Here is a 27,117-nt window from a genome sequence, read left to right as displayed (position 1 = left end):
ACATTTTTAATTAAATTGCAACAACTGCTGGGTGTTGAAACACGGCTTCTGGCTTAGACATAACCGGCGCAGATCATCGATAGGTGAGGAACCTTCATGGACTCGGTAGCCAGCCTTGGCCAGTGTGTCGGAGCAGGAGGAGATGCAGGCCAAGGGCGATGGATGAGAGGCAGCTTTTAACGAGGACATGGCACAGTGTGTGACTCAGCTCTGACAACGCGTGCGGCGCAGAGATGTTCTGGACACCACTGTCTTTGATGTGTTTTTTTTTTCTTGACTCAATATAATCAACATCTCAAAACTTACAACTGCGAAAGAATGCAACACAGGAACCTCCAAATACCACAGCACAACCCTGAGGTCCAAGCATCCTCCGTTTAAGAAAAACAATCCAACAAAACCAACGGATGAATTGACTTTCAAAGCACGACATTTTTTGCATGCAGCCTCCTATTCTTCAGGAATCTCCTTCTAATGAGCCCCCCCACCCATCCCATTCACACTCACCCCCCAAGGAAAAGAAGCATGGTTGTTATAAAAACACCTTACCATCATTTATTCATCACCTTTTTATGAAAAAGAATTCCTCGACCCCCCCCCCCCCCTCCCCCAGCCGCCCCCAACCCATCACGCGATGCCATGCGTTTAGTGTAAAATCAAACAGTCATGGTAAAGAAAGCAAACAGACAAAGTGCCGTACCCAAAGTGTCGGCTCCCTCTGATCCAGGCCTGCACGGATCTCCTACAAGCGATTGCGAAATGTCCGGACAGCACCTCACAGTATAAAAAGTCTGCCTCGCTTGGCCATCTCTGGGCTCAGCGGAAGTCTGTGGGAGAAGTGTTCTCCTCAGCGCGAGACAGGGGCAGCTTTCATTTCACAATATCTGTCTGTTTCCAATAAGTGCTAATCCAGCTCAGGGTCTTGGGGATTCAGAGCATGTCACAGGAAGCAGAGGGCGTTAAGCAGGTTATAGGGAACACACAAATGTGCTTACAATCACCAATTCACCTGAAATGCTTCAAGCGTGGAGTCACCCGAATATGATGAGGAGAAGGCATAGACCACCATGAGGTATGGACCAACAGGAGTGATGGACCAATGACTTCTAACTCCTTCACTGGAGGATGACATCAGGCACTAATTCCTTCACTGGAGGATGACATCAGGCACTAACTCCTTCACTGGAGGATGACACCAGGCACTAACTCCTTTGCTGGAGAAAGACATTGGCCACTAAAACCTTCACTGGAAGAAGACATTGGCCACTAACCCCTTCGCATGAGGAAGACACTGGCCACTAACCCCTTCACTGGAGAAAGACATTGAGCACTAACTCCTTTACTGGAGGATGACATCAGGCACTAACTCCTTCACTGGAGGATGACACCAGGCACTAACTCCTTCGGTGGAGAAAGACATTGGCCATTAACCCCTTCGCTGGAGGAAGACATTAGCCACTAAAACCTTCACTGGAAGAAGACATTGGGCAGTAACTCTTTCACTGGAGGAAGACATTGGCCACTAACCCTTTCACTGGAAGAAGACACTGGCCACTAACCCCTTCACTGGAGGAAGACACTGGCCACTTATCCCTTCACTGGAGAAAGACATCGAGCACTAACTCCTTCACTGGAGGATGACATCGGCCGCTTACTCCTGGACTTAATACAAACGGCTGAAAACCACAGGATCAATAAAATAGTGAAGGAAAGCAGCAGCTGACTGGAAGAAAGCCGCAGTCAGCACATCGTTCTCACTGAGAATGAGGCCATTCATAGGCTAGTGCACCTCTACCCTCTGCTCTGATCAGACCACAAAGTCTCAAGTGAATGAAGAAAATGGAGATAATGAGACGCCACATGATAAAATACCAGCATGGCCACATAATTTCAGCAAACCTCCTGTTTAAGGCCAGTGGACTGTCCTGCACTTAAGGTACTTCATAAATCATTTAAATTGGTCAGGATCTCTTTGACAGAAAGTGTCCCACAGATGAGAAAGGATCTGAAAACAAAAAGGAACTCATTGCCAGTTACCACCAATAATAGCCCTAGTGGGTACAATAATGACGTATACCCGGAGAAAAGTGAATAAAATGATGCACACTCATTCCATCCAAGATGTACCCTGCTTTATGCTTTGTGCTTCTTTCGATAGGCTCCAGGATTAACAGAACCCTGCACTGGGCAAGTGGTAATGGTAGGATAATGGATGGATAGATGGATGGATGGATGGATGGATGGATGGATGGATGGATGGATGGACGGACGGACGGAGGCACCTGCATCCTCTGAAGCCGGTGATCTCTGTACGTTTCTGCCATCTCCCACTGTTTGTGTGACTAAGAAATAAGGTAGGGTTCTGTTTCCACACTATAGTGCTAGAGAGAGATGTAGATGGCAAAGCCGATTGGCTGATGGTGATGAGGGTTGCGTGTGATTGGCTGCCAGTAAGAATTAATTATTATTTAATTATTTATTAACGCCAATTATTGCCAATTATTATGCAGCTGAGTCTCTGTCCTGCATAGTTGTGCCTTTCCCTCTGGTCTGGAACTCGTGCACCCACACACACACACATCACCGCGGCCGCTCGCTGCTGCAGCCACACACACACACATCACCGCGGCCGCTCGCTGCTGCAGCCACACGCCGGTAACATAACCACACGTGTGATTCAGCGTTTTTTTCCTGACCCTGTCTGAAACTGGCGGCAACAGAGGAAGATTTAAAAATCCAGACTGTTTTCGAGATAGATGTTTGTCAATATGCTACACGTCCATCCACTAGCTATTCCTTATCCATCTAGGGTCACGGAGAAGCACTGCCTGCCTTGAGGTTTGCCAAAATACCTAAGCAGACAGGCCAATCGTAGTCCTCGATCAGCCCAGCAGCACAACAGCGTGAGGAAATCAGGACGCCCTGCCGGAAAGCTGCGGGGGCATGCAGGGAACATGCGGACCCGGCAGGATTCAAACCCACCACCCCGGAGTTTGGAGAGAGCAGACTGCGCCTGCCGCGACTCCCTACCAACAGCATTTCCGGAGCCGGGTGTTTTGTGGAAAACATTAGCTCACGAAGGCCTGAGCGGGAAAATGAAACGGAAACGTCCCAGTACCTTAATTTGAGACAAAAACACGGAATTAGGGGGTAACAGGAAAGTAAGATCACTGGGATATTCATGCTACAGCTGGCTATGCCCGAGTGGACGGCAGCAGCCTCCAGTTGTGATTCTTATCTCTCAATCCTTTCGCAGGACACATCCGCTGTTTGTTTCCAGCCCAGTCTAATTTACAGCACACGGCCATGTTGTCTTAGGTATTGGTGTTCCCAAATTTCCTTAATAGCCCGCTTTCTTTCATGGCTTTCCAGCAAGCGGTTCCCTGCCATCACTCCTGTCGCTTGCAGCCTCAGAACGGCCTGCCTCGGCCCTTGTTTGCCTTCCGGAAGCTTCTCGTCTGAAGAGCGATCGCCCCCACGGCGTCGAACTCCCCACGCTTATCTTTGCGTACAGGCGTGAAGACAAGGGGCGGCCTTGCTGGCAGACAGGATCGCTTATCCAGGGCCCGGGAGCGAGGAGATCTGATTAGCGGGGGGCACGTGATCGCTCGCCTCTGCGCGCCTCGCATTCTGCAAAACAGCCAGGTCATTCCTCACGCACACAGTCGCCTCAACTCAGGTGGGCGGGCGATGACTTCAGAATGAAAAAGATGGTTATTTCGAAGAGCTTTCGCTTTTATTCTCTGTAAGCTCTGTCCTATTGCTGCCCCTAAGGGAAAATTTTTATTCTCAAGTGTAAAATTCATTGCGCTAGTCTTTGTCGAACACCCCCCCCCTCCCAAAATGTTACAGTGACTTTTTATCGCTCTAGACATTCATGGAGGTTAGAAGCACACTAGCCGCTTGGCACAGAAGTCACGCGCACACCTCCTTTCGCTTAAATACGGTGTTTGACGCAGCGCTCCCCAGGGAGAGCTACTCACTGCTTTGGACGTTAATGGTGCTTGTTGTGTTTTCCTTCCCCAGCAAATTCTCTGCCACACATGTGTAATTCCCAGCATCCTCCAGCTTCACTCTATTGATCTGGACCCTGGAGTTTTTCCTGCAGAGAGACGGGGACAATCCTGGATCAAAATATCACCCTATGCTTCCTCTTCCTCAAACAAAAGAAAAAAATACATCCAAATACTTTATATCAGAAAACATGATGCCTCTGTAATGTGATTCTTACTCCTTAAAACATAATTATTCCTCATACAGTGAAACACACAGGAATTACAGAAAAATATTAGCGCTATAAAAATGCTACCTTCACATGCTTTTAAAACACGAAACTGCCCCCCAGGAAAAAAACTACCTTTTTATGTTGCTTTTGGCTTTGCCCCAATGACCACAATGTTATAATCAAGATGAAATGGATGTTGCATTTCACATATCTGCCAGGGAAGTGTGGTGTAATCAACTTAAATGAATCGAATACCAGTATAATTAACCCACTGAAACAATATGGCTGGGGCTGCCACCTGTCCCTTATAACAAGGGACGATCTCTTTATGGGCCAGGATGATGATGGCAACCCTAATATGGGCTGATGTGGTAAAATGCTGCTGCTCACTTGCTGGACTTGATTTTGATTTCCTTGCTCTTCTTAAGTTCGCTGCCATCCTTGTACCACGTGTAGGCTGGGCTGGGGTTCCCAGTGGCCTCACACTTCAGAGCCAGCCTGTCGCCTTCTTCCAGTAGCTGGTTCCTCAGTCGTTTTAACCTCGGTGCGGAGGCTGGAGAGAGAGCGGGAGGAGATTTAGAGGGTAAGATGAGCACAGCAACGCAAGCTGTTCGTCACGTCTTTCTGTTCAGGACCTGCTGGTAATAGCCCGCATTGCCCACGGACTTACATACGCTCCACCCCCCAGTGTGGAGAAGAGTATGGCCCCCAACAAGTAAAACCAGCCACTGGGTTTTCATCTGTCACTTCCGCAGATTTCGACGTTTTAGGACGGTCAAGGCCTGGAATCTCAGACCATCCCCAGTATGATCCTAGACCACCATTATAAAGGTAAGAGTAAAACCATACAGAAGTACTCCACATGTTTCTTTGAGACAATTAACTCCTCTGTTGTTACTAAGTAATTTCCTGTAAAGCACCCAGAATTCAACGTTGGGTCTTCTCCAAAATGTTCTCACTCTCGTGCAGATTTTACAAATAAAAGTACGAGTCGACTTGCAGTCAAGTATAAAAAAAGAATGCTGAACTAGGGGACACAACCCTAAATCTTTTTGTACCAGAGAGTTTATATTATTACATGCCTACTGTCTTCCTGGCATGTAATACATCAAGGTGAGGTAAAAAAAAAACACAGACAATTTTTGCTAAAACATTTTCATAGGATACATACACATACAGCCGAACTGGAGAGCCAATTAGCCCAGGGTCTCCCAATCAGGTCCTCGGGGTCCCACAAACGGCCCACGTTTTTGCTCCCTCCCAGCTCCCTGCCAAACGGCCCACGTTTTTGCTCCCTCCCAGCTCCCTGCCAGACAGTCCACGTTTTTGCTCCCTCCCAGCTCCCTGCCAGACAGTCCACAGTTTTGCTCCAGTAGGGAGCTAGACTGGCTGAACCTGGACTGGCTGCGAGTTCCTGAGAACTGGATTGGAAACACTGGATTAGTTTAACCCCTGCCAAGTTAATGGTTAACTGTGGTTCACACTTTCAAGTGTGCTGTAGCAGTTTCTTTAAAATCTTGATCATCCTTCTGTTATTTAATGATGAACAAGAAGAAAAAGTGGTTGGGGGGGGGGGGGGGGGTTAACAGCAGGGGCAGAAGGAAACAACGGCAAGAAAAAAAAACATTTTAATAAACACCCAGTGTGGGCGGCATGGTGGCCCAGTGGGCAGCGTTGCGGCCTCACGCCTCCAGGATAGGCGCTCAGAATCCCACCCCGTGTCTGTGGAGTTTGCATGTTCTCCCCATGGTGCATGAGTGTCCGCACCGCACGCTAGTTTTTGCCCAAATCCATACAAAGGCTAAGCTAATTAGCATCCCTAAATTTCCCATGGCTTGTGATTGCGTGTCTGCCCTGTAATGGACTGGCATCATGTCCAGGGCGTTCCCCTGTGTCATGCCCAGCCTGGGATAGTCTCCAGTACCCCCACCTCCCCATGGCTGGAAGACAGATAGCTGGAAACACCCAGAACATGTGTATACAGGTGGCTTCCATTCTCAGGACGCTGCTCCTCCATGTACCTTTGTCCATGAAAACAACAGGGAAACATCATGACTGAGGAACAGTCCGCAGAGTGAGAGACACAGGGCTGTATTTTGCTCTGCAGACGATTCAAAACACTTAAAAAAAGAAGCATATCATCAAAAGCTCATTTTTAATTTGATCAGTAACCTAAATAACTCCAAGCGCATGTTAATACGCGGCGTTCATACGATGGGTTTGATGGTTAAGTGCCAAAAATCATGCCCATTTTCCAGAAGACAGGAAGTGTATGCCATCATTGTAGGTCATGGCAAGGTTCGTTTTTTTTGTAATGCAGGGCACCTTCAGTTTTGAATAAATGTAAACATGATGATTTTCTTTACCATTTTCCTTTGAATTGGAGGGGGGGGGGGGGGCGGGGAGACAGGGGGGGAGATCAATGTCCCAAGAATAAAATCTTCTGTGCCTGTATGAGTATAGTGTGGAACAGAACACTTGATGATTATTCATCCACAAAAAATGTTTTTGTAAGACTGTACGACAGATTATAATCAAGAACCTTGAGTGAGGCTATGGACTGAACCCAAAACAACAAAGAAAATAGAGTCATAAACAATAGGACATTGTAGAAAAGAAGGCCTTCATGTGGCAGGAATGGACCGGGTACAAGTTATGACTGACACCTTTAATTTAGCGGCGAAAACTCTTCTGTGGGTGATATTTTTGGATTATAGCCTGATAAACGAATTTCTGGTTAGATTTACAGGATGGCGTTGGAAAGGGGGAATATGGAGGTAACGTGCAGCCCTCGGCACTGGGGTGGGAACCTGTGGCCCAGTTAGCTCTGAGGGCTTCAGGAGTTTGTCCATACTGGTCCATACTGATATACCCTGTCATGAAGGGGGCAGGCCCTCATTCTTCATTTCCTTGTCCCTTGGTGATGTATAGAAACTGCGGATAGGAATTCATTCTGTCTAAAAATAATAATTATTATAATAACAATAATAGGAATGTCGGTCATCCATCCATTTTTACACTACCAAAATCCTGCCTTAATAAATATTAAACAAGATTTTTTAAAGGTTCCAATTAATTTTTCAGAATGAATTAAAGAAGTTACTCTTCGTAGAGGCTATGAACCATTATATGAACCATTCTGGTCTTAAACCAGAAGGAGAATTTGCAGAAAACAGAATAAAATGGCAGAATATATCCAGTCTTCCATAACTGCTTACCCAGAACAAATCTAGACCAGTCCAGAAAGTACAGGGAAAGTACTATTTTACACAGTACCATTTTACGATGGTTCTATGATTGCCGTTCTTTTTTTCTCTTCTTATTTATCGGATTCTTATTATTTTGACATTTCTTTCAACACAAACAGGAAGTTTCGTGTGAAAATCGCCAGGCATGAAGAAGTGTCTAGGTCACACAAGACTCTCATCACGAGGTTCATCACATCGATTTTTTTCCTCAATAACATTTTTTTTTTTCTGCAAGCATAGCCAAATTACTGACTGGCACCCAGGGGTAATTATAAAGCCTTCTTCAGAGCCGGTGGGATGTTCAGCAAACTGGTGCTTAATTGCTCCGGAGAACGTGTGAATCTGAATGACATGGAGAAGGCAGACCTCTGTCTCACCATTTCATAATGTGGCATTGATCGCTGCCGTCATCTACGTCAATTCCGCACACCTTTACAAGCATCACTTCCTCATGACATTATTTAGTTAGTTAATGTTTGCCCTTCCACTTCAGAGGGATATATTAACTTGACACTATTCAGTCCTCTGGTTAGGCTGGTATGAAAAGAAGGTCACTGCATGAGAAATTTAGCCACAGGGCATCTAGAATTTAGCCAAATCCAGAACTCACTGTGTCTCCTACACTGATGATCCTGTTAGCACAAGAGTCTCACTGAAGCTGGACAGCTGTGAGCTACTACAGAACCTCAGCAAGTGACTGATTGATTTATAAAGAAGCCGTAACGGTAAGTGGCACACAGTCACTGGAGACACCAGTCAACAGCAATGAGAAAATCCAGAGCAATGGAAGCCCGCAGCATGACGTCGGCATATGCAGGCTGGTCTAACTGAAAATCCCATATCCTCTCAGAGACGGGTCTCAAAATGCAGAATTTTTTATTAAGATGGTGATCATCTTGGAAAATTCCTACCTTCAAAACCAAATGATCTATTCAAAATATAGCTGTTATATGTATCTCCCACATATATACATATGTCTATAAGTATATATTATATATTTATACATATAAATGTTATAAATTACAAAACTGATAAAGATTGCATTTATTTATTCCATAATTGCATGAGGGCATGCCAGTGGAGATCTGCACAATTATAATATTACCGCAGAATAATTAACAGACTTTATTATATGTCAGTCATTCTCACAATTTGATTGATATTCCTGATAAATCTTTTGGTTGTTGCAAGTCTGTTTTTCAGAATTGCTGCCTGCAGCTTTGTTCATTGATGTAAATTAACTGTTAAACCACAGAAGGCTTCATCCAAACGTGATCCCGTGATTCCCATTTGTTTATACAGAGCTATGTTTTGCTGGAGGAGTTAATGGGCAGTGCCGTTCTCATGGTAAAACAGCTGACTCCTGGGATTTTAACCGCCCTCGGGTCAGTATAACCAGATGAATAGGTTCAGCGCACTTGTTCTGCGAAACGCCTCAATGCACAATTCCGAGTCACGCACATGGGGAGGTGTTACCGGATATTAAAACATTCATGTGCAGAGGCAGGCATGTACCGCACGCACTCATCCAGCAATGAAACTTTTCTGCGGTGTGCAGCATCCATGCTATCTTGAGTATGGCTTTGATGTCTTCATATCATATTAAATAACATGCTATTAACATTTTATTGACATAATATTATACTATTAAATAATCCTAAAAGGGATTTCTCACGCTGAATTGTTGTTAAAGTGGATATTTCTAACCACTTGGGATCTCCAAACATGTGATCAGAGCTGACTCGCTTGGAACAGCGGTCTCATTTACCCTGTTCTCATCTCTTCTCCCCATAACACACACACACACGCTGTAACGCGTCCTCGCCGCGACTCGCCTACAGCTGCCATTTCCCTCTGGTAATTACCCTGCACACTCATTTTCACTTCTTACAGTTTCTCTTGCCCGCCTCTGTCACATGAAACAGGCAGGGGCCTTCTCCATTCTCGCTTCTGCTGCTGTTTTGCTTAATGCAACGATTTGAATTAAGAAAGAACTGTTCTGAAATAACAACTAATTGTCCCAATTTGAGAAGGAATGACCCAGTTGCCTGCCCCAGTAAAGGTTTACTGTCTGTGCTACACAAGTCTGTTCCAGAAAAAGAGATTCATCTCTCAGTTATTTTTCAGGATGTCAAATATTCAGGAAGGACAATGGGTGCTCAGTGTTCCCACCGGTGACACTGCTCAATGTAAACATGGGATCTTTCTTACACCAGTGAGTGTGCAGTTAGACTAATGTCACTGTAAACCAGTCATCCAGTCTTTCATTATATTGTACCTGATTAAGTGACTAGTCACATGTACCATGTGGTCTCTGGCCTTCCCAAACTGATTTGAAGTGGGTAGCAGTCAAGATGCGTTTTACGCAAATAACAGTAGCAATCCATTTATTTATATTCTATGTTACAGAACAGTAAGAACAACTAGAGTAAATTTGGAGTCAATATGGTGTCAATATGGAGTCAATACGGAGTCAATATGGAGTCAATACGGAGTCAATGTGGCGTTCTCCTGCCCAAAAGAATGACTGCCATGTTTATCAAGCCCTCTGAGGCCATAATAATAATCCAGCACAGCAAACATCTATACCCAATCTATAGATCTATAACTAAAATATCTCTTCCCCACTCTTCTGTGACATCAACGGATCTAAAGGAACAAAGAGTAACGAAAAAACTAAATGAAAAGCCATAAAAAAACAGTTGAGTATAATCAATTTAAACGGCATGAAAATTAGGTGGATTGCAAAGTCAGATAGCCATAATTCAATCAGTCACCTGATGTGATTTATGCAGACTCGCCTTCAGCACGACCCGACGGCTAGCTGACATGCTGCATTCATGAGCCTTCTCTTCCTGATGAACTATCAGGTGACAGATAGTGGCGCAAGCTGGCCAATGAGTTCACCTCACGCTAGGCAGGGTTACATTTCACTTTAAAGTTACTCCCCTTTGCTTATTCTTGTTTATGTCCCAAGCTGCTCTCTTGGAACAAAAAACACAAATAAGGAAACACAATACAGTTTATCATCAGCTTTCATGTCTAACTCACTGTCAAAAGGTCACCAAGCAGCAACGTCAAAGTTGTAAGCTAAGAGCAAGAGTTAAAACTAATAAGGGAAAATAAGACGAAGAAATCCAGTAAGTTATTTAAATTGTTGTCCTTCTACTTGGCTGCCAATAGAACAGAATTGTTAGATGTAAACTGGCTGACAGTCGGGAATTTGTCAGATAAAAATGCAGAAAATCTCCAATTGAACAGCCATGATTTCAAATGATTACATTCAGTGCAAGTTACACACAGTTTGCCGTAAGCAACTGATAAATTTTCCACGTTAAATCAACTCAGACTTAGTCATACCAAAAGTTTATAAAAATAATGCTTGTTTTCACATGACCTCACATTTCAGACATACAGTACTGAACACATCACAATGGTTATCATTGTTAGTCATGGTAAAAACAATTCCCTTGAGTTAAAGTGATTAAATCAGATGTGTCTCTTCAAACCACAACAACATCTTGGAAATGTTGAAAGGTTTCAGCCCAGTGGAATTGAACCAGCAATGTCTTTGGCAGAAGAAAGAAAACACTTCACAACTGTTAACCAAAAGGATTCAAATATCTGCAATTTATTCATACTTATTTATCACTCATAGGGTTATTAATGCTACAGAGCTGGGAAGGTGTGTGTTTTAGTGTAGTGCTAGATGCCAATAAATAGGCAGATGGTGAAGTCAGCACCGACAGCAAAATCGAACGCAAAACAATGGCTGTTTCAATCCTCATCTACAATTTACTCATATTAAAACTATTTTCAGCATTAATTGCGCAATGGAAATGGTATTTGGTGATTTAGTAAAAATACAAATCAGGTGCAAGACAGGGGAAACACCCTAGATGAAATTCCAGTGTTTCACAATCCAACATCTTGTTATTTAAAGTGTAGCTTACAGTTAATAATGAAAACATACCAACAATAGGTATTTGCTGAAATGACCTCCATTCCTATAAAAGTACCCGACAGCAAAAATAGCATTACCACATAATGGCCGCTGATGTCACCAAAGTATGTCCCTAAATAATGTTAAACGGTGTGTAGTCATTGTTTGGATTATAACAATTAAAGGAAGGGAAGAGGAACTGTTTATATAGCATCACTAGTTTAATTTACTAGTGAAACAGATCTTTATAAATGATAAATGACACAGATAGCAGTATTTTAAAGCACTACCTGACAGCTTATTGCACTGATGAAATACAGTTATTACTACATAAGTCACATAGTAGATTATTTTTGGTGTATACTGTACGATGAAGAAAGAAAAGGAGAAGAACAAGCAAATAAGAAGAAAAAGAAGAAAGAGGAGGAGGCAAAAGGGAGAAGAAGAACAATGAGGAGGGGGCAAAATGGAGAAGAAGAAGAATGAGGAGGAGGCAAAAGGGAGAAGAAGGAGAATGAGGAAGAAGCAAAATGGAGAAGAAGAAGAATGAGGAGGAGGCAAAAGGGAGAAGAAGGAGAATGAGGAAGAAGCAAAAGGGAGAAGAAGAATGAGGAGGCAAAAGGGAGAAGAAGAGAAAGAAGAATGAAGAGGGGGCAAAATGGAGAAGAAGAAGAAGAATGAGGAGGAGGAGGCAAAAGGGAGAAGAAGAAGTATGAGGATGAGGCAAAAGGGAGAAGAAGGAGAATGAAGAAGAAGCAAAAGGGAGAAGAAGAAGAATGAGGAGGAGGCAAAAGGGAGAAGAAGAAGAAGAATGAAGAGGAGGCAAAAGGGAGAAGAAGAAGAAGAATGAAGAGGAGGCAAAAGGGAGAAGAAGAACAACAATGAGGAGGGGGCAAAATGGAGAAGAAGAAGAATGAGGAGGAGGAGACAAAAGGGAGAAGAAGGAGAATGAGGAATTAGCAAAAGGGAGAAGAAGAAGAAGAATGAGGAGGAAGCAAATGGAGAAGAAGAATAAGGAGGGGCAAAAGGGAGAAGAAGAAGACTGAGGAAGAAGCAAAAGGGAGACGAAGAAAGAAGAATGAGGAGGGGTCAAAAGGGAGAAGAAGAAGAATGAGGAGGAGGCAAAAGGGAGAAGAAGGAGAATGAGGAAGAAGCAAAATGGAGAAGAAGAAGAATGAGGAGGAGGCAAAAGGGAGAAGAAGGAGAATGAGGAAGAAGCAAAAGGGAGAAGAAGAATGAGGAGGCAAAAGGGAGAAGAAGAGAAAGAAGAATGAAGAGGGGGCAAAATGGAGAAGAAGAAGAATGAGGAGGAGGAGGCAAAAGGGAGAAGAAGAAGTATGAGGATGAGGCAAAAGGGAGAAGGAGAATGAAGAAGAAGCAAAAGGGAGAAGAAGAAGAATGAGGAGGAGGCAAAAGGGAGAAGAAGAAAAAGAATGAAGAGGAGGCAAAAGGGAGAAGAAGAAGAAGAATGAAGAGGAGGCAAAAGGGAGAAGAAGAACAACAATGAGGAGGGGGCAAAATGGAGAAGAAGAAGAATGAGGAGGAGGAGACAAAAGGGAGAAGAAGGAGAATGAGGAATTAGCAAAAGGGAGAAGAAGAAGAATGAGGAGGAAGCAAATGGAGAAGAAGAATAAGGAGGGGCAAAAGGGAGAAGAAGAAGACTGAGGAAGAAGCAAAAGGGAGACGAAGAAAGAAGAATGAGGAGGGGTCAAAAGGGAGAAGAAGAAGAAGAAGAATGAGGAGGAAGCAACTGGAGAAGAAGAGGAATGAGGAAGAAGCAAAAGGGAGAAGAATGAGGATGAAGCAAAATGGAGAAGAAGAAGAATGAGGAGGGTTCAAAAGGGAAGAGAAGAAGAATAAGAATGAGGAGGAGGCTAAATGGAGCAGAATAAGAGGAAGACGGAGAATGGGGATTAGGCAAAATGAACAAGAAGAAGAATGAGGAAGAGGCTAAATGGAGAAGTTGAAGAAGATGAAGAAGAAGAATAAGAATGAGGAAGAGGCTAAAGGGAGCAGAATAAGAGGAAGACGGAGAATGGGGATTAGGCAAAACGAAGAAGAAGAAGAAGAAGAATGAACAAGTAGAATGAGGAAAAGAAGAAGAAAACGAAAATGGGAGGATTTGGCAAGATGAGCTTTGGGATTGTGTGTCCAGCTCCCATAGCTGAGTGAGAACAGGACTAACCCCAAGATGTGATTATACATCACTTCCATCTGGTCATGTTCTGCGACAGTTTGTTAATATCTCAGTGCCGAAAAGCTGATGAACAATTTGATTCATATGTATTTCAGGGAGGAGATCCTGTTTGACCCAAAAGCAGATGTCTGCTCCCGGGTCATAACCCCGGCAATCAGTCTCCCTATAACTAACACAACATGATCAAAATGAATATATTAATAAACAAATAAACTCTGTTAGCAACTGCATGATATTTCTCTAAAAAGTTGTTAATCTTTCTAAGTCCAGATTTTATAAAAGATATTTAAAAGGACAAAAATTACGTTGACAGTCATCTCAGTACCAGATCAAGGGACTGCTTTTGGTTTAACCTGATTAAAATAATGGACTGTGCAGATGTTGACTTATATGCAATTTAAAATATACTAATATATCTTTTACGCCGGCATTTGGAGACACATTACACAAATTACCATTATGCACAATTTGATTCCTGAACATCAAGAGCATCAGTCATTTCCATCAAAGGTTTGCACAGGCAAACACCAAGGCAGTAAAACATCTCATCTCAGAACACAGGAGCTCTGAACAGCCCCAGAGAATAGCTTGGATGTCAGGAACAACATGCCCAAGAAGTCTAATAAGACCCTTACCCATCGTAGGAGGCTTGAAGGTGCACACACCGCTTTTACACAATGAGGGCCTTACAAAAGAGTTAAACAGACACCACCATGTGCACATATAGCATCCTGTGAACCGGAGAAGAAACCTTCTAAGAACCAGAAAAGACCATCTAAGGTCTACAATATTGTAAAACAAAAAGTGAATAATTTACTGTATTCATTCATGAATTCTTTTCAAAATAATACAATACAACTGTTACCTGCCTCGTGAAACTTCAATTAGAACCTACTGGGAAAATAAATAAATAAATAAATAAAATCCAGTGTCTCGAAGTAGAATGAAAAAAAGCGTTAAGGTTGATTTTAAAGAAAGCATATTTTAGATAATTATAGGTAATATCTATAATCAGCACTAGATGGCATTACAGAAGATTAAAATAAAGCAAAATCGACTGAACGAGTCTGAAAGTAAATTAAACTTATATTATACAAACGGAGCATGCAATTTGAAATTGCGTTCAGCGTTTTTAAACTTCTTTCCGTGGTTTGTAGCACTGTGCTTCTGGGAAAAGAAATGTAAAAAAAAAAAAACATGCTGATTTACACATGTCAAGACTCCGCTTTTACGTACGGACGTGTTCGCGGCGGAGCCCGAAGACAGTGCTTCTGTAAACTGACAGCAGGGCTGGCTGGCTTACAAATTAAAAAGAAAAAAAAAATGTCAGTACTTGTCAAAACAAAAATCACTTTCTGCGAGTTTGTCGCTGCCGTGCACTTACCGATTTCCGGGCACGGCGTCATGTGTGCCGCGGACGAGCGCAGCTAAACGGCGAGGTATGGAAATGGTGTGATGTCTTAATAATCCGCGAATATACTGCAATTCATCTATGAAAACCGGCGCATTTCCTTTCATAATAGTATTATGTGTGAAGATATAATGCTTTATATATTGTCTCATTAACTAAGTACATTACAAATTAAAATCGAATTATAATTGACGTCATCAATATGTCAGGTTATTAAGAATGTTATTAAAGGTAAAAAAAAAATACAAAAACACTAACCAAAGGTATTTCCTATGTCCGCGAGTTGTGTTATTATTATTATTATAATAAATAAAAACAATAATAATGGCGATGACAACCACGGCACTTGAGAGTTTATTAGTTAGTTTAAACCGTCATTGTGAATAGGTGAACCTGTCTTCTTAAAACACTGAAGCAGTGATTGTTCCCACTGACCGGGCTGCGTGCTATTAGGAGACCAGCCACACCTCATAAATGTATAGAAACAATACACGGGCTTTATTCGGGAGATCCCTCCTTGCTGTAGGCATTCCCTCAAAACAAGCATGCATTCCAAAGGGGCTGTGGCAAGTGTGTTCGACATGCCTCTTAAATTGTCCAGGGACACAGTTGCCATCTACATTATACTCGAGGAGGTATAATCACAGTAAACAGTCAAATAAACCTATCATCTAGTTCACCCTAAAATTTCCTGAAAAAGGAAGAAGGCAGTCATCTGGGGCCTGCATTTCTGACAGGCTGGCAGGGAGGGAGCTGGAGAAGCCACTTTGGGAAAATATTTAACTATTTAAGTGGGTAAAGATGCAAAAAGTAAGTTATGTAAGCCAATTTGGACAAAAGTGTACCCCTAGCAATTGAATTATGCATTTACTCTCTTGTGCAGCCACAGTCTTACCCCGTATAAACATTTAAGCATAGCCCTCTCCAAGTTTAAGACAGACTCTAGCAACATCTGGGATACGTTCAAATAATGTCAGACTTATTACACCTGTAAAATTAACAGTAGCTTATACTAGATGTGATTCGGATGAGTAGCACCAGCGTTGAGGGACCCTTGTGGTACTTCGTCTAAATCACTTCAGTAAAATATCCAGTGGTATAAATTAGCTGCAACCATCAAGTGTGAAAGAAACATCAAGCTGAACCGTGAGAAAGACGAGCGGATCGTCACCATGAGCAAGGCTCACGTTCAGCCTCTCAACCGAGTATGCAGACTGGAGGGCTTAAAAAGGGCTGCGGGTTTTCTCGTTTGACTCCCCCCCCAATACCCTGCTCACGCTACACTCACCCCCCCCCCCCATCTGTCCCTTCACCAGACAGCCATTCACTGTGCTTATTTACATCTCCCACTATGCACAAAATTCTTTGGAGATGATGGCAAACAGTGAAATACCTGGCTATATATATGCAGTATTTCACAAGTGATACTGAAGTATTAATTCTAATTAGTTGCAATGAATTCAATTTAAGGGATAATTGCAGGTTTGTTTCACATATGTCCCCATGAGGCAAATATCTCTGGGAAATATATGAAAATGTTTTTTTTTTTTTTTTATTTTGTTCTGAAAATAAGATGCAATCACATGAGATAAATCTTTTGCATATTACTTGGCAAATGCATTAAGATATTTCAATAAAAAATGACTTCCATGGAAATATTTATATTTTTTACAATCAATTACCAGTGTTTATATTCAATTCAAGACTTTGCAATGTTCCACCATTGGTTTGGTTGCATGTACTTAGCCAGTGAAAAATAAGCACTTTTGTTAGTTAAGTGCAAATAGATAAGTGCAAAACCGCAAGATTCTTGGTTGCCTCATGCTAAAACTGCTCTGCACCCCCAACGATTATCACTAGTTATAATTCCCCTGTATTTTCAGCGCGTCTCAAAGAATAGCAGTGTGTATATAGTCATGCACATCCACATGTTCGAGAAGCATAGAACAGATTGTTCTAACACTGCTTACGAAATGCAGTTCACATAATTTCCTCTCTCATTGGCAGTGTGTGCACAAAATATGCTATTAGCATTTTCACTATGAGCCGTGTCCCCCTTTTCAGCTGGCCACTTCTAGTGCTCCAAAAGTCCTCTTTAGAGACTGCTATAGAGCAACACGGTATTGGCCAGATTTGCCCGTGACAGAATGAGTCAGCCCAGAATACTAGCTACAGGGTGAGCAAGACAGCCGGTGTGACACCCAGGAGCCGACCAATTACCAAATTGTAGGTGGTCTTCCTGACCAGATCAACCTACTGACAAGCCACAACTAGTTCAATACCAACTGCAAGAAGGTCTCAGGTCCCCTTAGAAGCTTTCAATCAGAATTTTCACAGCCCAAAGAAACCACAGGCAAGGGAAGAAACAAGTCTATCAGGAAAAAGCATATTTACAGTTATAGATAAAACAGAAGATATTTCCATCCTCACTCTGAGCTACACACTCCGGCGTGATAAATCTCCACCAAACCACAATCTGAGCTCCATGACTTGAAATTATTTGGCAAGTTCATTACAGTTGTAATTGTGTCTGATACATCAACACAATGATGGATCAAAGATGTTCCTCCAGGAGACACTGCAAAGGCAGGAGAAAGCCCCTCAGATGGACTGTCATGCTCCCCTGACTCTGGATGCGTGGAACCCTTGCATACGAGGAGGGCGTGTTCAACAGGAATGGCACCACATCCCAGAAGCTGAAGTGTACCTATTTGCTGACCCTTGCTCACCTTCTCTCTGAGTGATGAGAGGCAGCAATCTTTGACAAGATGAGGTGATGCATTCTTTGACAAAGGCTGCTATTTCACTGCCAGCTCTCCCCATAACCCCTATTTCTCCTTTACCTTCTTTAGGCTCCTTGTTCTCCTTCTTTCCCTTCTTCCCCATCTTCTTCTTCCCCTTCCTGTCCTTCCCCTGGCCCTCAGACATGTTAGCAGGGTGAAGAGTAATCCCCGTGAAAAGTTGGCGTAGTCCTCAGAAGAGTGTGCTATGAAATGCTGAATTTTTCCTACTAGTCCCCTCTATATAGAACAACACCCATTACACAGCAGGGATACACCTACTTTGAGCAATGTACACTGCAAGAGAAAGCAAGAGAGAGAGAGAGAGAGAGGCATCTCCCATTGCAGCAGGATGATTAACCATTCGCTGCCTGAAATGGACAGATGAGAATTTCCTCTCTGACTCTGATAACTACAAGGGCCCCAGGGCAACACTAAGCAATTAGGTGTGTTTCCTGACTTCTTGCACTGTCAGCACCTTTCAAACCTTTCAGGAGTGATGGGAGAGGCTACTGGAACGACCCAGCGCGTCCTTGATCACACATCTTTCTGCTTTCATCTCCCCTATGATCATTTTATGCTATCAGACCCCCCCCCCCCCCACACACACACACACACACACACACACACACACACACACAACTTCTCAAGCACATACCACGGCAGCTCGTCACCTATGGACTCTCAATATCACCTGAACGGGACGGCTCCTACCTCAGACCACACCACAAGAAGAGAGAAACACCCAACCCCCAGAAATGAGAACAAACAGACAGGCAGCGAGAGTATCCATGACCCGTTCTGCAGTCACATGCGTGATGCCACTTCACCCAAGCTCACAAAGATCTACGATCAAAACGATCAAAAGAGAAGTGACCAATGAAAGTGATCGGACATTAAAAGATTAATACTCATTGTATCCTTATCCTACTCTAACACCAGTTTTTTACCAGCAATATTTCCACACTGCAGAATAATATTACACTGTGGCTTTCTAATTTTTCGCAGCCACACAAAAGCTTTATTAAACGGCCATTTTTCATGAAACAGAATGTGCCTTTTTTCATTATTCTGGTAACGGAATGGGCACAGAAACTGACGCTGCAAAGGATGGTGCCCAGAGAAGGACGTGGAAAGAGATGTGGCTTTGGGAATAGAGCCGGTTATTCCCACCAAGTGACATCTGGCTGGGCATGCGGGTGTCCTGTCCTCTCTCTCTCTCTCTCTGTCTCCCGTTCCTTTAACCCCCCCCCCCCCCCCCCCGCCCTCGACCTAAAGCGTGCCCCAGCCTGTCCCTGGCTGTGTTACCAGTGCTTTCTATCATTGCCGATACTGACAGTCAGATCACACGCAGGTTAGGATTGCAGGAAACCCCACCAGCGAAAAAAAACAAAAGAAAATACACGCACACACTGAATATTGCCATGCTTGTAGTGCCATGCCTGTAGTGAGAAGCAAAATATAGTCATGCTGATAGAGATGCACTGTTTTACTGAAATCCACTTTTAATCCAGTGACAGCGTGAGAAGCAGGCCCAGGGCCGCTACAAAAAGAGGATTCTCCTCTGTGACAGAGTCTAGTGCCGCTCACGTAAGTGCTTGAATTCTACCCTCGGAGCACAGGACAACACCTGGTCTAGGATTCTCTTACTTATCCCTGATACAGGTAACGTGAAGGTGGGGGGGGGGTGGTGGGTGTCTCAGAGAGGAGAAGAAAGGGTGAGTGTGGCGCATGCATGTATTTCTGACCAGCTTATGTTGAGCAGGGCTGTCCAGACTATTGGTGAGGCTGGGGGGGGGGGGGGTGGGGGAACGGTGACAACAGGGAAATTAAATTATGAAAATGGGAAGCAACCAGCTGTGGTCCATCAGTTACCTGACCTCTAATACAGTTAAAAGTGGGGGCTAGTAAGACCAAAAGGATTCCTCCATGTAGGGGGAAAAGCAAAGAATAAACATCAATAACCGAGAGGTACAGTGTGCTCCTGTTCTTAGTTATGGTTACTAACACTGCCCACATTTAAATTTTGATTTATGTCACGCTAGCACTACAATATGATGAACTAGTGGCCGAATCTCACCCAAAAACACCTTCATGGTTGCCTAGCTGATTGCACGAGCATGTATCGAGCATAACGTCCCACTGGGTGAACACCTGAGGCGGATCTCAATATGCGTACTTGATTGTCCTTACGTTTTACGTCATCTTCCATTGCTGAAGACCAGTTCCAATACCAAGAACACAAGTACAGAGGATGGTAAAAATCCCCAGATGTTGGTCTTGCTCTGCCCCGAAGATAAAGGTGCATCAGTTGCATCCACACCAATCCCATGATTCATTGCACCCCAAGTTTGTTCTTGGACGGCAGGTTAGCAAGACCAGTCTTGCCAAGACCACAAGTATGGTCTTTGTGTTCTTGGTTTTGAGATTCACCCCTGGCTACAGCAAAGCGGGAGCACCGTGGGAGCACTGCAGGACCTCGGGAAAGAACAGCCGCTAACGGTAATAACAGGATACCAACAGAAGGCCAGAGAAACCTGGGCGACTCACAGGCGTGCACGCACACGCACACGCACACACACACACGTATGGCGGGACACAGATTAAAAAGGGAATTCCTGATCAGACAGATCTGACCTTTCAGACGATCTCCTTTACACAAAACCTGGAAAAAGACAATCCGCCCGCCCATCCAGCCAATCAGTGCAGCCGAGGGGAGGACACAAGCCCGTTTCAAACCCCATCAGCACCCATCGTGTATCAATACGGGGAGAACTTACACCCAAACACCTACTCACACCCCTCACAAATGCAGCTAATGCTTGGAGCTCCGAGAAACCTCACATACCCTGGGACATGGTGACCCACTCATACCAAGGTACAGAGCACATCATGAACAGCCTGGCAACACACTGCGATCAGTCCTGTTGGCAGATGCAGCTCACTGCTCCAGCGAAATCCAGAACATTATCATGATTGTCAAACCGATGAAAACAGGAACGATTTGAGAGATCCGATCAGTGCCATAATAACTGTTAGATCTTTCATTCAGCAGCTTCAGAGCGGAGTCGCTTTCTGACTCTTTGTGAAGCCAGATGAGGCTCTCATTTAAAAACACCGATGTGAATTTAGGGTAGATCACTGTCTCGGCTGAGACGCTGAAGGCATGTCCCCTACAGAAAGAGGCACATCACACCAGGCAGGTTCATTTTACATGATGGAGACTTCAACTACATGAAATGACACAATGCAGTTTACGTGAGATTTAAAATGGACTGGAGACAGGAGGGTATGGGAAGAGATCTTCAAATGTCTCCTGAAGATATAAACACATGCGGCTCCAAATAATGTGAGAAGGATGTAATGCATGTGGGGGAAGGTGCAATGTTGCAAGCAGGTAAAGTCACTAAGTACATCTAAATAAACCCTTACAGGAATCATGTGCTACTGGTCGAGTCCACAGCCCTGAGACATGAATCCTGCATTTTGGAGTGGAGGAAAAAACTAAAACTGTCATTGTCTGAAGAATAAACAAAGGGCTATTCGTAGGCCCATGTGAGCTCGTGGTATAGTCACCTGGGTGGGGGGCGGGGGGGGGGGGGGGGGTTGGAGGGTATCTCTGATTTTTTTCTTCCCCCTTGATGCCTCAGCTGCCCCACGGCATTCTGAGATGTAAGGAGATCACTAGGCCCACAAGGACCGGTGGGGACACACTTGGCGTTCCACACACCCGTCTATATAAATCATCCCCTACTCTAACCCAGTCACCGCCACATTTTAATACTGCCAATGTTTATGCTTTGGGGTTAGTGTTTTTAAGAACACACCGAGTTCTTTGGGCCCCGGGGAAGGGGTGCTCCACAAGGTTGTGTTTTTTGGCACAGTCCCATGGACGATGCCTGGATTCGGAGCATGGTGTGCTGTGCACTTTTCATCCAGTCAAAAAATGCAACCATTTAGAGAGATAAAAATCAAGACTAGAAAAAAAAAATCAGCACGCTGTCAGGGAAAGGGATTAGGATGCTGTGTGTTTCACATTTGAGGCAAAGAGGGAACAAAAAATCTTGCATACATGCAAGCTCCTTCCCACTGGATAACACTGCACCTTTGTTAGAAAGGCCCAGAAAACAGAAACGTGCCTCCTCAAGCACTCGCCATAACGTCCCATCCTAACTGACACTCCAAAGCTCGTCTTACACCCAGATAAAAATAAACTTGCGGTGAGTTTCTGCCAGTAAATGACACACCGTCCCCAAATCCGAGACCCTGCGCAGGTCAACTCAGCTGAGACGACGGCACCGCCAGCCCAGTCCCAGAGGGATTCCAGCAGTCCCTTTCAGACAGAAACAGCTGCCTCCCCTGCAAATCTTGTCATGTGTTTATCATGAGGTTTAAAAAAGGAGAGCTAAAGCTCTCCTATCGGGGGTACGATCCGTGATGCTGCTTCTAGGACACTGGCAGGACGCCCTGGAGGAACAGAGCGAGCCCCGTCCAATCAGACGTGACGACACCACAAGCCGTCTGCCGGGCGGTCTTCCCTCAAGGTCGATGGCTCACCCAGGGGGGCACCCGCTCCTCGCATTGCAGGCACAGGAAAGATGCACATGCCGGATATCACAGGTCAGCGCACATGCATGCTGAAGAGCAGTCGAGCTCAGAAGACACCGCATCACTGCATCGCCGAACACTAATAGAGCTACGAGATGCAGATAAACCCTCTGCATGACCGACTGCAAGGATGTTACTATTAACAATTTTCAGTGCGTGTGTGTGCGTGTGTGCGTGTGTGTGCGTGCACATGCATGTAAGTGTATTTAGGGAGGACGGGAAGCTCCGCTGTCTTGGTCTAGTCTCTGTGTCATTCCTGCAGCACGCTGCTGTCACCATGGAAACCACGCACGGAGCACTGCAGCCATTGCAGCTCAGCTGTGTCACACCAAAACGCAGCCATCCACGAGGGAGGCGCCGCACAGCCTGCTGGGAAACATTGCGGGCAGTGGCCCCCGATCGGGGGGGGACGAGGTATTGAGGCTCCGTGAACATCTCCCGATTGAGCAGCAAGACAGTTTTCAGATCACCTTGTAAAGTTAGGGTAGCAACCACAAGCTGCTGCCTGAATGGCTGTTTGACCATCTCACCCTGGATGCTATGATCACTGGTACGGGCTTCTCCATCATCCAACCATTCATCCATCCATCCATCCATCCATCCACAAATTTGTCTCTTTCAACTACAGGAGGAAACTAAAGTACCTGAAGGAAACCCAAAAAACAGGGAAAACAACCAACCCTAACTGATTCCTCTTACAACCTAAAGCATGATACCATGTGGTTGATTTCCTGTCAGGAATAGAATAATAAATAAGTCAGAATAAATTCTACCTTGAGTGGCCATTTAGAGGGACTGAGATCACTACTCAGACTACAAGACTCAGGTCTCCATTCAGGGTGACCAAGGTCACCATTCAAAGTGACTGAGATCTCTTTTCAGAGTTACTGAGGTCTCTATTCAGGGTGGCTCAGGTCTCCATTCATAGTGACCAAGGCCTCCATTCCGAATGACTAAACTCACTATTCAGTGTGGCCGAAATCTCCATTGAAGGTGACTAAAATCTACATTCCAAATTACATAGTGAGTTCTCAAAAGCGACTATGGAGACCTAAAGTTTTACTGAGTTAAAAGCCAGGTGAACCAAAAAATAGCGGCTACTCACTGGGTTCTCTTTGATCTCCTTCTTTTGTTCACCAACTTCCACTACAGATTCATTATTCAATATAGTTCAGTCCAAAACCTGTAGGAACTTGCATGTAAAGCCAGAAAAGTTTTGTCAGTTACAAAACATGAGTTAGTTTCCCAGGTTAAAGTATCTATCATCCATCTTCCATGTCACCCAGAACGAACAGGGCACAAGGCAAGGGAAACGCTAGAAGGGTGCCGACCAATCACAGGGCACACGTTCACACAGATTTGTCCAAACACGTGTTTTCACGCTGCGGGAGGAAATGGGAGCCCAGACAAAACTAAAACAAACACAGGTAGAACAAGCAGCCTCCATGCACATAAGGCAGAAGGTGGGAACCAAGCCCACAACCCTGGCAGTACCAGGTTATCATGTTAACAGCAGAGCCACTGTGTCATCTCTACACTGATGTACAAATTATTATTTTCACTTAAATAATAATGATGATGATGAAGATGATAATAATAGTGATACTTCATCTACATAAGGAAATGGTCTTCACGTCAGTCCTATTTTGCTCTCCATGAGACACACAAGACACAGATAACTAGGGTTAAGGGTCATGCTCAAGAGCCCACCGGTGGCATCACTCTGCTGGTCACAGGGCTTGAATTGGTAGTCTTGCTATCATGGACACGAAGTGCTAATCAGCATAGCTACACATGACCCTCCCAAAAACCCAAAACGGGAACCATCGCTAGCGTAGTTAAAGTCTTATTCGTCTTTGGATTTGCCTTCCAAGGGGAAACTTGCCCTTTAGCGAGAGTTTCCCAGCATAAACCAATCCTTAAACAAACACACATGCACGAGAAAAACAAACATTAATCTGAGCCTAGTGTAACAGACACGCACCCATATGCAGTTTTACTGTGCATGCCAACAAAAAAAAAACGCTCATTGCCTGCTCTCTAAATTCGATGAGTCCTCATCTGACACCTACAGAATATACCGCACTGCTTCATGGCAAAAGGAAAAGAGGGGTCCATTGCGCGCTTCAGGAGAAACTCCTTATCATGTCTTGCAGCTCCCTAGGCATACTGTCCCAATCCAGGTATTCCCAGAGAATGGAAACACAATATCTGAGCCACACAAACAGTAAGACCCTGCATGTGTGAGCACAGTGGCAGGCATGACTGACGTTTCCTGCATCAACATTGAAGGAAGACCTCCGCTGACGGAAGAAGCCTACCTTCTCAATCTCTTCATTTAACCTCCTCTCAGTAGCCTAGCATGATGGATATCTGAATTAATTTGTGCTGAGCACGTCAGTTTGAACAAAACCAGTAGAAAACGAGTCATTGAATTTAAGGAGTACATGTTTACATTTAATTTATTTTATAGACACTTCTATGTAAACCAACGTACAACTGAGAAAGCAGGACCAGCCAGTGCCTGGGGGAATTGGGCTCAAGGGCCTTGCCCAACACTAAAATCACTTTGTAAGCCACAGAATTTGAATTTATGATCTTCCTACCATGGACACAGAGTCCGAACCCACTGTGACACACACCAGCCCGTGCACCAAGCACTCAAGTAATTAAATTAAACGAGTGTGAATTTACTCAATCTGAGCTTCAGGCTTGAGCCTGCTCTGGTGGACCTCCTGTTGGATAGGTTGCTGGTTCTGCTTTTTATTGCTCAACGGCACGACAGCTCTGCTGTTCGCTCTGGTAAACAAATACACTCTTATGATGCTTAATTTCGCCCCAAACACTGCGAGCGATGACAGTAGGAGAATAAACAGGGAAGCAGGGAGACGAATCAATCACTGAACCACACTTTGCTCGGCCATGTTTCATCAGACACCTTAAAGCATTACATACTGCATCAACAGCAGCCGTATGAACCAAAAACCTCTTACATTCATTTATAACTTCTTCAGACCTATGCCTTCTCAACGGAAATACACGACTTCATTCTCACTCTGTAGTCATGCAATTAAAAAAAAACAGGAAACCCCGTGGTAAGAGAGCAATGAAAGTTTGTAAATATTTAATAGGAATAAATGCGTCACCGTGAAATTAAGATGCTTGCTGTTTCTTTCTGGAATGGGGGGCCAGCTTGTCATTGCTGAAGCGCATCTATAATTCTGCATTCTGCATATGGGGGCTGCACCCTGCCAGCAAAAATGGACGAGCGCCTGTGTGTAACGTCTCCCGGTGAGATGCACCAAAGTCACCACATCAATGGCTGATTGATCTGAGGCGAAAAAAAACGCTTCGCCGTTAGAAGCTAATCGCTTTGATCGGTTGGAATTGGCCCATTTATCAAAGTAATCAATTATCAAAGTAATTAAGTAAAATTAGTTTTGCGAGGCCTCTTTTAATTCTGGCCAGCAATGCAACTCATTTCCCCATTGGCCCAACCATATATAGATGCAAGTCGTAAAACCAATCATCACACCTGTAACACGGACGACCTGGCTGTCAGTAAGCAATAGGTAAGGAGTTATGAGTTGCTTATGCTTTGATCAGGCGATAACCGTGAAGAGTCAAACAGATTAAAATAGCTCTTTGGAGGAATGGGGGGGCTCATCTATCTCGGGCAGGAGAGTCAGGTGACTGTAATTTTGGGAGTTAAGCCAGTCATTTCCTGTGTAGGAGTAACTTGGTATGCTCTGTTTTGTTCCACCCTCAGTAACCCAGACTAAAGCCCTGACACCAAACTGACACTTGTAGCATAAAGATGTCTGCTTTGGCTTTCTTTTCAATCCCACTTCACATGCCGCACGCAATACTGATTTTTGTTTTGGCCCCCCACCCTTGTCCCCAATGCATCATTTTCTTTTTTTTCTTTTTTGGTGAGTATCCTCATGCTGTCCCAAAATGCTCTCGCACCCTAACTCGGCCTGGGATACGACTGCTGGTGACAGTGAACATCTAAGCTTCAGGAGCCGGGCACGTGCCATGCCGCCATCCTGTGGTCACCAGGCCTGCCGTGCTGAAATTAACCCGCCAAACGACACAGGGGAACACCCCCACCCCACCCCGAGGCCCTGAAGGGATTTCTTTAGGTATGATTCCACCCCCCGCCTACAAACACACCTGAAGAAATCAACAGCAGCAGGTTGCTCTCACGCACAGTGTCAGGCGGACGTGGTGGGACACGTTTTCGTGCCCTGCGAAAGATCTCCGGTGCACGCTTTCCTCCCTCTCTTTCCATACTTGGGTTAACGGTGCCAGCCTTGCGCTCAGCCGCAAGCAAGAGCACTGGTTCCAGGGGACCTTTCAGCGGAACGTGTGTTTACCTGAAGTCACCCGTAACAAGAGCTGCATCCATGCCAAACTGTGCACAAACACGCACCCTCCCAGGTGGGATGCCAGTGGCTGTTCCGCTCATTTGGGACTGAAAACGAGGGATTAGTAGGGAAAAGCAGAGCAGCCAGAGGCTTTGTGGTGCCTGTCCCCTCCCACTGACCAGTCTCGGTAATGCAGACTCCAATGACCCTGGAAAATCTTGGACCAGAAACACATTTCTGCAGAAAAAAAGGTACATCAGAGAGCTACTGGGCCTGAGAGCGGGTGATAGAGTAGCTCGGTCAAATCGTGTAATTACGTGCATTCATTTTATTAG

At 44.5% G+C, this 27,117-nt stretch overlaps 1 protein-coding gene across 4 annotated transcripts in view; it reads right to left on the bottom strand.

The window, feature by feature from the left end:
* nrg2a (neuregulin 2a) overlaps nucleotides 1–27,117 on the bottom strand; it is an 89,948-nt gene that overhangs the window by 33,520 nt on the left and 29,311 nt on the right. For 3 of the 4 annotated variants that reach the window (XM_048994924.1, XM_048994923.1, XM_048994925.1), the window contains exons 2-3: nucleotides 4,616–4,778; nucleotides 3,984–4,102 (exon numbers count right to left, since the gene is read on the bottom strand). In XM_048994924.1, coding sequence (XP_048850881.1) covers nucleotides 3,984–4,102; nucleotides 4,616–4,778 — 282 coding nt within the window. Of the gene's footprint in view, nucleotides 1–3,983; nucleotides 4,103–4,615; nucleotides 4,779–17,867; nucleotides 18,050–27,117 lie in introns of those variants that run through there. The other variant, XM_048994926.1, reaches the window with a different exon arrangement.

This window comes from Brienomyrus brachyistius, chromosome 24 (genome assembly GCF_023856365.1).
Source record: "Brienomyrus brachyistius isolate T26 chromosome 24, BBRACH_0.4, whole genome shotgun sequence".
Classification (NCBI taxonomy): domain Eukaryota; kingdom Metazoa; phylum Chordata; class Actinopteri; order Osteoglossiformes; family Mormyridae; genus Brienomyrus; species Brienomyrus brachyistius.
This window is presented reverse-complemented; position numbering and strand designations above follow the sequence as displayed.